This window comes from Lactuca virosa, chromosome 6, assembly GCF_052849685.1.
Source record: "Lactuca virosa cultivar CGN04683 chromosome 6, Lactuca_virosa_CGN04683_v6, whole genome shotgun sequence".
NCBI lineage: Eukaryota > Viridiplantae > Streptophyta > Magnoliopsida > Asterales > Asteraceae > Lactuca > Lactuca virosa.
This window is the reverse complement of record NC_136431.1, coordinates 28,745,129-28,759,589: the sequence shown is the minus strand read 5'-3', so window position 1 is coordinate 28,759,589 and position 14,461 is coordinate 28,745,129. Positions and strand designations below refer to the sequence as shown.

The window sequence follows — 14,461 nt, the reverse complement described above, 5'->3', positions numbered from 1 at the left end:
TATTGCTAACTCCTCAGGGAAGTTCACATTCAGCTTCAGTAAACGGTCCACATACATTTGCATTGTCTGCATGTGGCCCGTGATGGGTTCACCATCCTTCATTCGGGTTGTTATCATGGAGGAGATTATTTCATATCGCTCTTGACGAGCACTTTGATGGTAGCGGTCCATCAAGTCCTGGTGCATCTCAAAAGGATAATAGTCCTCATAGGACTTTTGGAGCTCGGCTGTCATGGTGGACATCATGATGCATGCCACTTTTGTAGCATCTCTTTCATGTACCTCATAATCAGCAAGCTCTTTAGGAGTAGCAGTTGGCTCGGGTACCTTCAGCTCCTTGTCGAGAACATATTCTTTGTTCTCATACCGAGTGACCATCCTGATGTTTCTGATCCAATCAGTAAAGTTGGACCCATCAAAGATGACTCTCCCACAAAGATTCATGAGAGAGAAGGAGCTAGTAGGGTTTGAGCCAGAAGCATTGTTATTGGAAGACATCTGAAAAGAGGAGGGAATAGATTAGATTAGATTTTGAGATAGTCCTTAATAAAACACCCAAATGTAATATTAAGGCTAGGACCCAACACAATATTTTATAACTTAGAAGAGGGATGCCGTAATCTAAGCTATAAGATATTTGAAGGTAGGTGAATGACGATTCACCAATTTCCACCATGAAAAACGAAATAGTTAATTAGGTTTTAATTGGTTTAGAAACTCCTAGATTCTTTGAGATTCATTGAACTTTCTTCAATGGCATGTTTCAATCTCGAGTGTGCCCTTCAAGTTTTGTGACTGGGATGCCGAGGATCACAAAACAAGGTGTGAAGTAACCATGCAAATTACTTGGTACCCTTAATGTATTACCCCTCAATCGATGTGTCGGTTAACCACACACGCTCCATCGATACTATGATAAACATTAAGTCACCCTTTACCTACCTTGTTAAGTTCAAGTTAGTGTGCCGGTTAACCACACACGCTCCACTAACGACTTAAACAAAGTGTAAAGTGTAATTTCATGGATTAGCACCTTATTCACATTTTCCTAAAATAACTAAGATTGGGAATTCAATAAAGTTTAGTTACTTTAGTATTATCATTATACTTTTAATGAGAATTTATAAGTCCTTGTCCTACCCGTTTGGCTAACGACCCTCCACCGATCAAGGAAGCGGTGGGTGAGAGTGGACACCCATTAAGTTGTCATTTTATAGGCAACAACCTTATACCCCCCTTATAGACCGGCTTCGTGAATGAGGCGTACTAGCGGTAAGACGACTTGATCTTATACATATATAAATATTATTAAACTTATAATATTATAAAGTATAAGGGTTGAATTTTAACTTTTAAAATTCTAGGGGTTGGAACTAAAGTTTTTAATATGACTTTACATGTTCCAAAACTTGAGGGAAAGTTTTGTAAACTTTCAAAACTTTTCATTTCTCATAACTTATGAGTTAATGGTTATTAAAAATGAAGACTCTTCATTTTTTGTAACCTATGTGTTCTTTTAATGGTTATTTATAAATGTGACTTTTGGTTATCCATAACTTAAGAACTAGTTATGGACTCCATTAAAACACATAAAGATCAAGAATTAATCTAATCAATTATTAGCACATAATTTCTATGATCTTCTAAACTCATATGTTTATGAATGTTCATATCAAAAATTTCAAGAATCGTAAGTACATATACAAAACTTGAAATTTTGATACGAGCTTTTGAACAAAACTTCGATTTTCAAGTTTTTTTTTTTTTTTTTGCATCAAGTATCAAATAAACAAACCAGGCTCTGATACCACTGATGGGTTTTGAGCATTCTAACACTCCTATGGTGTACATGCAACCCTAGAAACCTTGGATCTATGTTTGACTATGATACATGCAAATAATTATTTTTCCAAGGTTCTTATCCTATCTAGCATGGCATGGGGAACTTGAATCAAATAAAGCTAGTAGAATTACTTACCTTGTAGTTGTACTTGATTGCTTGGAGTTTTAGAGCCTAGCACCAATAGTGTGGATGCCTCAAATGGAAATCACAAATCACCACAAACTTGGAATTTTGTGAGAATAGTAATCACCTTTCTTGAAATCGGCCCTCTTACTTTACTCACCACAACTCATGTGATTTCAAGAACCAAAGCCTCCTTTATATAGTGTGGTGGATTAGGGTTACATTCATGTAAACCCTAATACCCATGTCTTTTCATTTCCATGAGATCCATGGATTAAAGCTCCATGGAGTATCCACGGACTTTCCATGCAAGCCTAGCCCATTCCAAATAAGCATTAGCCCACACTATATAAATACAAGAGCCCATATTTAATTAGTCATACTTTTGATCTCTAAATTAATTCTAGATTAATTGTAGATCAATACTAATTAAATAATATGATTTTATATTAATATATTAGGACTTATAATATATTAATACATCATAACTTATACTATTCTCAAACGATTATCCATAAATTGTTCGGGTGAAGTGCAACCCAAATGGACCATGTCGGGTCGGGTCAAGTACATACCAAATATAGTTATGGACTTAGACACTATATCCAACATGAATATCTGTTGCCTGAATAACTGTTACCAGCTGCATGTAAGAAAATAATCCTAACACATAATGTGAGCAGTGTCTCCACTCGCTCATTAAGTTATCAAGATTATTATTTATTAGTGTGACGCATAAGACGTTTTGGTTACTTCTATTGATCCCTCTTTGAAAGCTCCTCATGAACTTGCTCTTGTTTCCTCCTGACTCTTCTGTTGTCTACTATGAGGAAGTGGTTACATCTATCTGGGCTTGTCGTGCGAGAATGGAAGTGACTAAAGAATCTATGAGATTAATGGTAACTTTATGGGGTGATCCTTACAGAGTCCTCCTATAATTGCACAATGTATACAAGTTGTATATAACTTAAGATTAAATAGACCTTCAAATAAGTGATCCTACTCCAAAACCACAACCAAACAAGGAACAGGTAGTGGAGCGTAGATCACAAATTCTAAGTCTATAAGATCTCAATTATATAAAACCTTGGGAGTATACATTGTAAGATTATAGACCTATCCGTAAGGATCTTTTAAGTTATCATGTAAGTTGTTTATATAAAGCCTAAAATACTCCTATAGTATTTTAACGTAATGTACTTGGTATGTTTCAAACTTGTTATCGCGTTATGGAATCATAGAATACTCCTATAGTATTCTAACTCTAATGTACTTGATCTAGTATTCTCTTGACTGGTGTTAGGTAAGTTTTAAGACTGTTGCAACACCACATCACTCCCAAACACATGTCGGTCACATCTCGAATGAATATAGTTGATCAGGCTATATTGATCCTAGCTATGATTACATAACTGTTCAGGTTTGACGACAGTGTTCAACCTTTAAATACTTTAGTTATGTTCTTCTTGTGATACTTGGTCTAGTATGTACATGCATAAGCAAGTAGGTATATTTTTATAACTTATCGTTATACTCTAAAAATATATCATTATCCAGAGCACTTAAGCCCCATTGTATTTATAGTTGTATATCTTTTATCGGTTGATATACTTAGTTCACTATAAACAATGCTCTGATACCAATCTGTCACACCCCAAAACCGGAACGGCGGAAACGTTCGGGGGTGGAGGACGTCATGTTTAGTATCACAAGATATGCATTATAGTAAGCAAGTAATGAACAACCATTTCATTAGAAAGAAAGTGTTTACAATGTGTGTGTTCACAAAACATAGAATTCATAAGCAAATAACAAAACAAGACTTGAAGCTATTATGCTCCATCTTCTGAATTCCCAGCACGAGTACTTGTCTATTAGTCTCCTGAGAATACAAGTTATTTGAAAGAGTTGATCAACAATTAAGCTGGTGAGTTCATAAGATTTTAGTGATGTAAGTAAGTTGTAAAATGTAGTTGAAAATGTAGTAAGTTGTAAGTTCTGTTTATAAAGGTTCGCCTGTTCCTCTAGAAAATCCTATATTTCCTACTTTAATGAAAGATAAGTAAAAATGACTTTACAACCCTTTCTATGAGTACTAAATGGATACAAGTTATATAAGACTCAGAGTAAACAAACAATCGATTGTGCGCATCTGCCCTAAGCCCACAACCAAACAAGGAACAGGAAGTAAGGCGGATAGCACACATCCCATTGTTTGTTAGATCATTGTTGTATATAACCCTGGCGTATTCACTTGTTACTCATGGAGTTAATTGTAATAGTTCCTTTATATTTAATGAAAATATTCTTTAAGAAAACCCTTATTTCTTATAATAAATTGGTGACCACAGTGATTACTTCTATAATCACTTGGTTTATACTGGCTATATATGATCTAATATCGAATAGATAGTTAATTGGGTGAATCTGCCCTAAGCCCACAACCAAACAAGGAACAGGAAGTAAGGCGGAAAGCACACATCCAACTACCTGTTGGGTATTAATGATATATAACCATGATGTATAAACTAAGGTATTATAGAGTTAATCACCTAAAGTCCTTTAAGTTTATATTGGTTTAATAAAATGGATTAAACCCTTTACTGGGAAGTTTCTAGTTTTGTATACCAAAAGTTCTGATTTGGAAAGTATGTTTTGTACTAAAAAACTGTGCATTGACTTTGTGTCCTATGACTTGACCCATACCTGGTACCCTTATGATGACTTAGTGTATATTGAACATATATATATATATCTAAAATCGAATAGATAATATATTGGGTGAATCCGTTCCAAGCCCACAACCAAACAAGGAACAGGAAGTGAAGCGGAGAACACACATCCTATTATCTGTCGGATCCTATTGTTATATATATATATATATATATATATATATATATATATATATATATATATATATATCCTTTGATGTATACATTAAGGAATCATAAGGTTAGCATTATGGTCCCGTTCTACTGAATGTACTAGACTCGACTGTTCTGATTGTCATTTGTAAAATGTAAGTTTTCCCTAGTTTATAACTATCTTAACTCGAAAATAGTTTGCATTTGACTTTCAAATGGTACTGTCACTTTATGAAAGTAATGGGAAAAGTAAGTACACAGTTGTCGTTTAAAATGACATACATATGTACTGATAACCCTAAAACATGTTTGTTTTATACTGGTCATAATGTGAAGGCTAGTACCCCTACTATACGCTCTCCCTGTCTAGAGATTAAGGGAACCAAACGCGACCTCTGCAATCAATTGCAGGCCGTGTAATTCACATTAAAGTTATATGATCATGTATACCCAATATAACTATCACCTTTTGTTTAGAACAATGAGTTAGTGATTCATTGGTATAATTAGATCATGTATGTTCTCATGTTATAGCAACTTAGTTTGTTGTTTTGTACTGTATATTGTACGTTCTGTTTGTTTCTCATTATTGTATGTTCTCTCTGTATGTTATTGTTTGTTTCTCATCATAGTATTCTCTCTCTGTATGTTATTGTTTGTTTCTCATCATCGTATCTACTCTTGTATCTAGCATGAACTGAACCCCTAAACTATACCCCTTATAGTTTACTAGTAATTTACTTGTACTGTTGTTGAAAAGACTCATTTTCTACGAAGTTATGTTGATACCTTTAAAAACGGAGTTTTGTTAAACTATAAAGTAACATAACTTTTAAAAGAGTTTTTGAAATGTTTTGACAACTTATAAATGACATAAGTAACATTTTGAAAGATGTTTATTACAAACAATTACACAATTATCATTGTGTTCAACTTGTATCCCCCCCCCCCTTAAAACATTTAAATCAGTTAAAAGATTCATTACGGGGTATGAACTCACCTGATGTGGGTGATTCAACGAATATGCGTGTAAGGATGAGAAGTTCCACGAATGAAGTCCCGAGACACAACAAGTCCTAAATGACATATATTGGCATGAATATAGTGTTTATAAGCAACTATATGAAAGGAAACACCTTCCGGGACTAGGAAACACTTTGTCCAAGTGTTGGAATCACATGTGATTCATCAAAGGGAAGTGGAATTGCAATATCATGAGTTTACTACCATGGGTTTACGACCAAAGGGAGTTTACGGCCGTAAACTCATGGTCAACCATGCATAAGTGTAGGTTTGAAGGCTAGGGAAGTTTTAGAGACTTTTTCTCTACATTAGTATGAAAAAGACCAACTCATTGAAGGCTTTTGATGAGTTTACGGCCCTAAGGAGTTTACAGCCGTAAACTCATGATCATTTATGCATTTGAGAGTAGTTTAAGGTCATATTCTCATCAATGAAGGGTTCTAGGTCACAAGCCTTGCATCTAGGAGGGTTTATGGCCAAAATGGCACCCTTAAAGGGGTTTACGGCCATGGGAGATGGCTTGGCCGTAAACTCCTTTTGATCTTGTGTTTGTGATGTTTTCAAGTCTCTAAGCATGAGTCCTAACTAGATATGAAGTATAGGGAAGAGTACTTACGATCTAGAAGCTTGAAATGGTTGGTTTTGGCCAAGAACACTAGTGTGTGTTCTTGGTGAAACTTGAAGATCTAAGAAAAGAATGATTTCCATGGATGAAATCAAAGAGTGTAACTAGGAGATGAAGTGTAACAACAAATCAAGGAAACAATACTTACGTTTTTTATGATCTAAGATGATGAACTCGATGATACTTGAGAGGATTTGGAGTGTTCTTGAGGTTGGAATGTGAGAAATGGCTGGAAATGATCAAGGACCACATATATACATTTGAGTTTACGGCCACATGAGTTTACGGCCGTAAACTCATTGGCATGGTGGCCGTGAACTCCTTATAATGAGGTTAATGTTTGATTTGTTGCACAGTGTCTCCAGCAGGTACATTCTAACACTCATTCCTTAAGTGTACTAGGCTTAAAACTCTTTAGAATGACCTTTAACCAGGCTAGAACTCATTACTAATGAGTCTGACACTCTGTTGAGTTGACTGACTGAGCTTTAAAAGCAAAAAATTTCGGGTTGTCACACAACCTATTTGCTCAAAAGGCACAATTTCCTAAATGGCATCACAAGGCCCACTAAGGACCAACTTCCAAATTGGGCCCAAAAATCATCATGGACCTAATCCCAAGAAAGTCCATTGTCTATCCATGGCCTAAAGTCAGAAGTCCACTGGCCCAACAAGGCCCAAATCCTAAAATCCCAAAACATGGCCCAAACTCTAGGAAGTCAAACCGAAAGTCAATCTGCTGAGTACGCGGGGCGTACTCAGCTCGTACGCTCAGCGTACTCCTTCCGGGGCCAGTACGCGCAGTGTACCAGCTGGGTATGCCCAGTGTACTCCCCAGATTACCAACCCAACTCAAAAAGCACTTAATCGATTAAGCCAATAAGCCAAACTTCCAGATCTGATCCTAAATGGTGACTTAATACGTAAAGTTGGCAACTTTACACCCATACATGACTTAATGGGACCCAACACTCAAAAAAGAAGCTTAATAAGACTCTTAACACTTGCATGCGCCAATATCTCTCATAAAGATTACATTTTTAAGGACAATGGACCTTAATGGGGCTAAGATCTAACATACATGGCTTCTGTAGTAGATCAAAAGCTTAACTTTAGCTCAAAAGACCCAAAAATGCATAAATAACACCCTAAGTTAGATCTAACACATAGAATCATCAAAATGGGAGTTTTTTTTACCTCAAATGACTTGCTAAGATGAAGATGACCCTGGATCTACAAGTCCAAGTTACTCTCAAGTAACCACCAGGTGTTCTTCTTCTTCTTCTTTCACTAAAACATCACCAAATCTCACTTTCAAGCTCAAACTCATAAGAGGCACTTAGGGTTTCGTTTTTAGGGTATAGGGTGATGGAGTTTGATCAATAGAATGTCCCAAGGTGGTTTAAGTTGCTTAAATAGGGTGCAAACCCCAAAAATTAGGGTTTGCCCCTGTACCACGTACGCCACGCGTACTCCACGTACGCCCCTCGTACGTGGGTGAATCTCGCGTCCATAAAAGAGCTAGTATGCTAAGTGTACTCATAGAGTACGCCCCGCGTACTAGCTAGGGACCAAAAAGGTAAAGATTTTGCATTAAGGGCTAAAATGGAAACATACCAAATTACGAATGTTACATAACATTATGTAAATCTGTGCTCGATGGTCTTGGAACATACTTATTCTCACTATATTAGGCTCTTGTAAAGATAATAAACACTTTAGCTAGAAAACCACATAAGGCGTTTCTTTTGGGGCGGGTCAGCGGACAAAAACAAAATGTCATGGATAGCCTCGGCAAAAGTTCTCTCCAAAGTTAAGGACGGCGGCCTCAGCATCGGAAGCTTGAAAGCTCAAAATCTTGCGCTCTTAGGAAAGTGGTAGCGGCATTTCAAATCAAATAAAAAGAGAAGTGGAAAGATGTCATAACAACCTTATACGGTAATGATGGGGGTTTCAATGCTCTTTCAAAGGCCAAGAGAAAAGGTTTTTGTTGGGGTACCATTGAATTTGCACTCCACATTATCAAACACAACTTAAATTTTCAAAACTTCTTCATAAATCCTCGCTGAAATAAAAATTATAGGAGGTTATGGAAGCTCGAGCCATCAGGAATATTCACAATAACTTCATTGAGAAACCACATTGACGACAAGCTTCTCCCAAAGACAAACATTTGTTTAAAATGGAACTACCCAGTGCCTAGAAAACTAAATATCCTAGCATGGAGAGTGTATCATGGTAGGTTCCCAACAAAAGAAAACCTTAGTAAATTGGGAATTGGTACCAATATGATGTGCACCCTTTGCAACCGATAACCAGAATCAGAAGACCATTTATTCACCTTTTGTCCAATTTCATGTGAAGTTTGGGGAGATATTGGACTATGGTGGCACTTATTTCCATCTAGTTTCTAGTCATTCTCATAACTACTACAATGCAAGAATAGTTTGCCATCTAACAAAGACCTAGGATTGATTCGAGAAGCTATAATTTTGGTCTTTATTTGGGTCATCTCGAAATTCAAGAACAAGTTAACTCGCTGCTTGTTCGGTTAAACCCATCTCATCTTCAGGTCTTGCAAAGGTCTTGCAAATGAAGTCCAAACCCTATCCTATCTATGGATCAATTCTAGACACAAAAGTAGAAAACTTAGTTGGCTAGATTGGTGTTGTAACCCGATCCTTGAAAGTAAGTTCATGGGGGTAGGGGTGGGGTCAGGGGTGGTTTTATTTTTCATTCTTCTAAAAATCTTGGTGTCTTGGTGGTATGCATTTTCATGTGTTCTTTTCCAGCTGGTTTTCTGTAATATATGTGTTTTGTTGTTAAAAAAAAAGTATATTGATTTGATCCAAACATGTAACTTGATAAAAGGCCTAAAACAAGCGAAAGTGCAAAATAGAAGCTTCGCTTCCTGTCGTTCAAAAAATAAAAAGAAGCTTCACTTCCCCATTTTCAGTTGCACGATTTTTTTTCTATAATAGTTTTATTCTTCAAATTTTATTTTTTTTTGTTTTGTATCTTAATTTTATACATTATTTCTTTTTTTTTCATCAAATCCCACTGGTTTATGTTTTTTTCTAGCTTGACACAAATTTGTTACTATGGAAACTCTAATAATAATAAAAATGAACTCGAGAGCATGCAACAACTGGAATGTCATAAACCTAAATGGTGTTGTTAATGTAATATGTTTAGCATGGATTAGATTCAAGAGAAATTTCATCAAATGACCAAAAGAAAGGGGGTGTTTGAACATTTTGACCATGAAAATTTGAGTTTTGTAGAATGAGAGGGGGCTCTGCAAAAGCCTTTTACCTTCTGAGGAATGTAAATAGTAACGAGGAATTAAGGTGGCAGGAAAAAAAAGGGTTGTTGCATAGTTCCTCAGAAGGGGCTCTAAGGAAAGGTTGTTGAGGCTCTGCAGATCTGTTCTTCATCAGCACTAGGGATGGCAAAAAAACCCCATACCCAATGGGGAACCCAAAACCCACACCGGTTTTGACTGGGGAATCCCCAAGTTGACCGGGGATTAGGACGGGGATGGGGAATTCCCGAATAAAAAAGTGGGGATGGGGATACCCTTAATCCCCGACCCTGGACCCGCCCCCAACATATATTAATATATAAAAATAATACAAAACATATATTTATAGTACTATTTACAATATAAAAAATTTAATCCAAGTAACCTAACTTATTAGTAATTACTTGGTTGGAATTATACTTTTGCTTTTTCTTTTATCTAACTTAAACTCGTGTATAATTTGTTTTTTCTCTTTGGTTGATCTATTTTACCTTAAATATCAATCTGATAATTGTTTTCTACTTGATTTTTCATGTATGTGTTTAAATTTGGTAGAAAATTTATTTATATTTTTTATGCAATTTATGGGTGTTTATATATTTTATAACATCTTTAAACTTATGCTGGTAAAATTGAAATTTAAAGTTTTTTCTTACGTAAAAGTTTTCATATTAAAAGAGAAAAATAAATCCTCATTTCCCCGCTGGAGATCCCCTGTTTCCGTTGGGGTGGGGATGGGGGTTTATTTATATTCCCCGATGGGGATGGGGATTGGAATGAGGATTCGGGGATGGGGATGAGGATTGGGGTCCCCTGTATTCCCCGCCCCTGTTGCCATCTCTAATCAGCACACCTCTGAGGAACTGTTCTTCGGCTAACTATGACAAAAATCGGGATTTCATTAGCCGAATGTGAATAGTAACGAGGAATTGAGATGACATACGAAAAAGACAAAAAAAAAAAAAGGGTTGTTGCATACTTCCTCAGAGGGGGCTCTGAGGAAAGGTTGTTGAGGCTCTACGGATCTGTTTTTCATCAACACACCTCTTCTTCATCAGCACACCACTGAGGAACTGTTGGTCATTCTACAAAACTCAAATTTTCATGGTCAAAATGTTCAAAAACCCCCTTCCTTTTGGTCATTTGATGAAATTTCTCTAGATTGAATATGTAAGTCTGTAACTTGTAACTAATATCAATGGGAAAAAAAATAGATCTTTTAAAATGCTCTCTTCATCATTATCATCAAAAACAACACTAGAAAGTTTGTCCGATCACATCCAAATGTTCAAACATAATCTCACAAGCCAATCTTTAATCATAATACGAAGTTTCAACATGTTAATTGCAAACTCGTGTCACAATCAACACTAAAAAAATGCCAACTCGAACCATGAAAGGCTCGAAAATAATCATCCGAGACAGTTTTAATCTCAAACTCTTTAGTGAATTCTTGTATTGCAAGTAAATGTTTCCTTGATTCATGCGAAGCTTGGTTCTTAGACACCAATCGATGATGCTCATATTTCTCAAAACTGTTTCCAAGTAATATGATTTTGTTTAACAAATCATGTCTCCAATTGGTTTTCAGTAAATTATCATATAACTCAACTTCACAATGTGGCATGAAAAATAAAATCGGGTCAACCGCTTCTCTCCTACCATGTTCATTGACCAAAAGAACACGACAACCGAGCTCCTCCATGACCTTTGACTCGGTCAAAGAAATAATTGGATCAAAAACTTCCATGTCACCAATCCAATCAAGTTTTCTTTTCATCAAAATTGCAAGACTAAGTTGCAATCGAGGTGATTCAAATGATTCGATGCTACCAATTCCATATATCACCATTTTTACTTTGCATTGTGATTGTGTAAGTTTTAGAAAATGTTGAGAAGCTTCGGGGGTGTGAATTTGATCCAGAAAAGCATTGAAAAATTGGGATTTTTCAAGTTTTTCAATTGAGATTTGCATCTTGTTCATCAACTGGAGTTCTTTTTCTGGAGTTGTTTCGATGTCTGTTGGGGCCCACTGTGTTTGTTGTTGCTCTTGTTGTTGTTTTGAGGGTTTAAGTTTTGGAAATTTTCGTTTGGGATTGGTGCGTTTTCGCAAAACAATTGTCCAGTCATCTTCTGCTGTTTTATGATGCTCACATTTCAAGGTTTCTGCAGATGCAGCCATTGTAATCAAGAAAACCAGAAAAGAATCTGCAACAAGAAGATGAAGATCAGACCTTGGAAACTAAAAATTAGAATATCAAAGTACAATGGATTTTGTGAAACTACACTAAGAAATTAACAAAGAATCATTCTCAGAATTTTGTTTTTTATGATCTAGGATTGCACCAATCAGGTCAGTTGACTAATTGACTATTATATAAATTCTGGTTCTGTATGTTTTCTAATTTGTTTCACTTTGGGAGATCATCAATCCCTAATTTTGTTTTATCTACTCAAATGCAGATTAGGGTGTTCCTTGATCAGATTTATAGTCAGACTTGTAGTGATTAGGCTGATCTGTTGTATCATGTTGTCTTTTCTGTTATAGTTATATGAATATAATTTGCTCCTCCATGATGATATGATTAATCTCCTATATATAGGTAATAATCACTTCCTTATTATTATTAAATCCTAAAATAAAGAGTAAAAACCACAAATTCTATTCCCTGATGTCTTTTTGTAACCACAAAATTTTTAAATGACAGATTTTTTTGATCAGAAATGTCATTATTTGTTAGGTGATGGTGGTCTTTTGACTCCTTTCTATCTAAATTCTAAAATGTATAAATAAAGTATGGTAGCTCTTTTGTGCTTGATAGGGTTTCAATGTGTTCAATGTCAGAGTTTGAGGTAAAACTAAGATGACCAAAAAAATGAGGTGGTTTAAGTAAATGAAATCTTCCTCTAAAATTGCTTAAAAGTTGGTGTATAAAACCCAAATATGATTTCTAATATTGCATCTTATGTTATTGTGTATTAATATTGCATCTTATGCACCTTTCTAGTTTGACAATGGAAACCTACACATTGGTTTAAATCTTCTCAAGTATTACCAAGTGTATCATATCAAATACTGTAAATTACTTTATTGTCTCTTAAAATTGGAATTAGATGTGCACCTGGATTGAATTGTTTGTTGATGCTCAAAAACGTTGTTGTTTTTTGATCCAAGGTGGTAATATAGCACCAGCAATCACAAATTCACAGTAGCAAAGTCTACATTGTACATATCACCAGCAAACAGCAATCATAAAGTTAGAAACAAAGTCAAATATATATGCAGTAGAGAACCAGAAGCAAACACTCAAGACTCAAGAACATTAAAGTAATAAGATGCGATTCGATGCTTACCAGGTGACCAGGTCCGACTCGGTAGTCAAGAAAGGAAAGAAGCCTTCCTCCGTCGTCGCTTAATTCAGCTTGTCGGTGCTTAATTTAATGGTGGAATTCGTCGATCAGCAACAACAGGAGGGAGAGGGAAGAATAGAAACGTTGGAACTTGGAAATCCTTCCGATTAGGTTAGATACAGGAAAAAAAATGGGGATATAATAGCGGGTTGGCCCAGAAACAATTGATTTCCTTATAAAGGATTTTCTAATATGGCTCCAAATACATTCATAAAAACTATCGATTATAAGAAATATTATTATAATATAATTAATAAATTTTATATTTAATTATAATAATATTTCTTATAATTAATAGTTCAATTATTGCTTCTTATACGTGTGGACACATGATAGAAAATCTTTTCTTATAAATTAGAGAAAGGTATAATGTATGTCAAAAATGTAAAAACTAAAAGAAGGTAACACGCAACCAATTAACCATACATAAAACATGTTTTGTTATCTTTTTAAAACGTAAAATTGGTTACTTTGCAACTTTAAGACATTCTGAAAACTTAGATGTTGTTTGTTTTTTTCTAAGACAAAATGTCTGCAGTCTGCGGACCACATACGTAGACCTCTGCAGTAGAAGAGGTAGACCAAACGTCTGCAGTCCGAAAAAAGAAGACAATTTTTTTTTTTAACATCTGCAGGCTACTAAAATAAACTAAAATCTAAATAAACTGATTTTTTAAAATTTCAAAGTGATTTTTTAATATTTTTATGACTTTGTTATAAATAACTAAAAAATCTAAATCAACTTTTATGTATTATTGTATAAAAAGTGAAAATAAAATGGTACGATTTAATGTATAAATTGATAAAAAAAAAAAAAACAACATTTTTGGTCGCAAAGTTATACTTGAACATTGTAATTAGGAATCAAATAATTTGATACATAAATGGATGAAAATAAACTTCAACCTTTTCAATTAAATCAATTAAAAACGCACCATGAATATTTTTATTAAGAAATTGACGATACTGTATTAAATAATGTTTTATAAAATTTAGCACAAAAAATATAAGAATATGTTATGAATTTTTTTTTCATATTTATATAAACAACTTCAACGACTATTATTGTAATAAATTTTTATTTATAAATTTGTCAAAAATGTCATGTTTGTGTCGTCGAACCTTTTTTTTAACGTATTATAACCTCTTTTTTTCAAATTGTTTATTATTAATAAAGTTGGAATAAATCTAAATAAAATTAAAAAAAACTAAAAAAATATAAAGATATATGTGTTTTTTTAGGATAGAAGATGTCTGAAGATGTTAGA

General features: G+C 34.8%; 1 protein-coding gene across 1 annotated transcript; it reads right to left on the bottom strand.

The window, feature by feature from the left end:
• Nucleotides 1-10,999: 10,999 nt before the first annotated feature.
• Nucleotides 11,000-13,349, bottom strand: LOC145118919 (protein SENSITIVITY TO RED LIGHT REDUCED 1-like). The gene is made up of 3 exons (XM_079054576.1): nt 13,137-13,349; nt 12,905-13,001; nt 11,000-11,990 (listed from the first exon to the last, which is right to left on the bottom strand). The coding sequence occupies exon 3, from the start codon at nt 11,962-11,964 to the stop codon at nt 11,116-11,118; it is 849 nt and encodes a 282-aa protein (XP_078910702.1). The 5' UTR covers nt 11,965-11,990; nt 12,905-13,001; nt 13,137-13,349; the 3' UTR covers nt 11,000-11,115.
• Nucleotides 13,350-14,461: the final 1,112 nt, after the last annotated feature.

Coding starts and splice junctions, on each gene's coding strand:
- LOC145118919 (XM_079054576.1), bottom strand. CDS start 11,964: ATGGCTGCATCTGCAGAAACCTTGAAATGTGAGCATCATAAAACAGCA.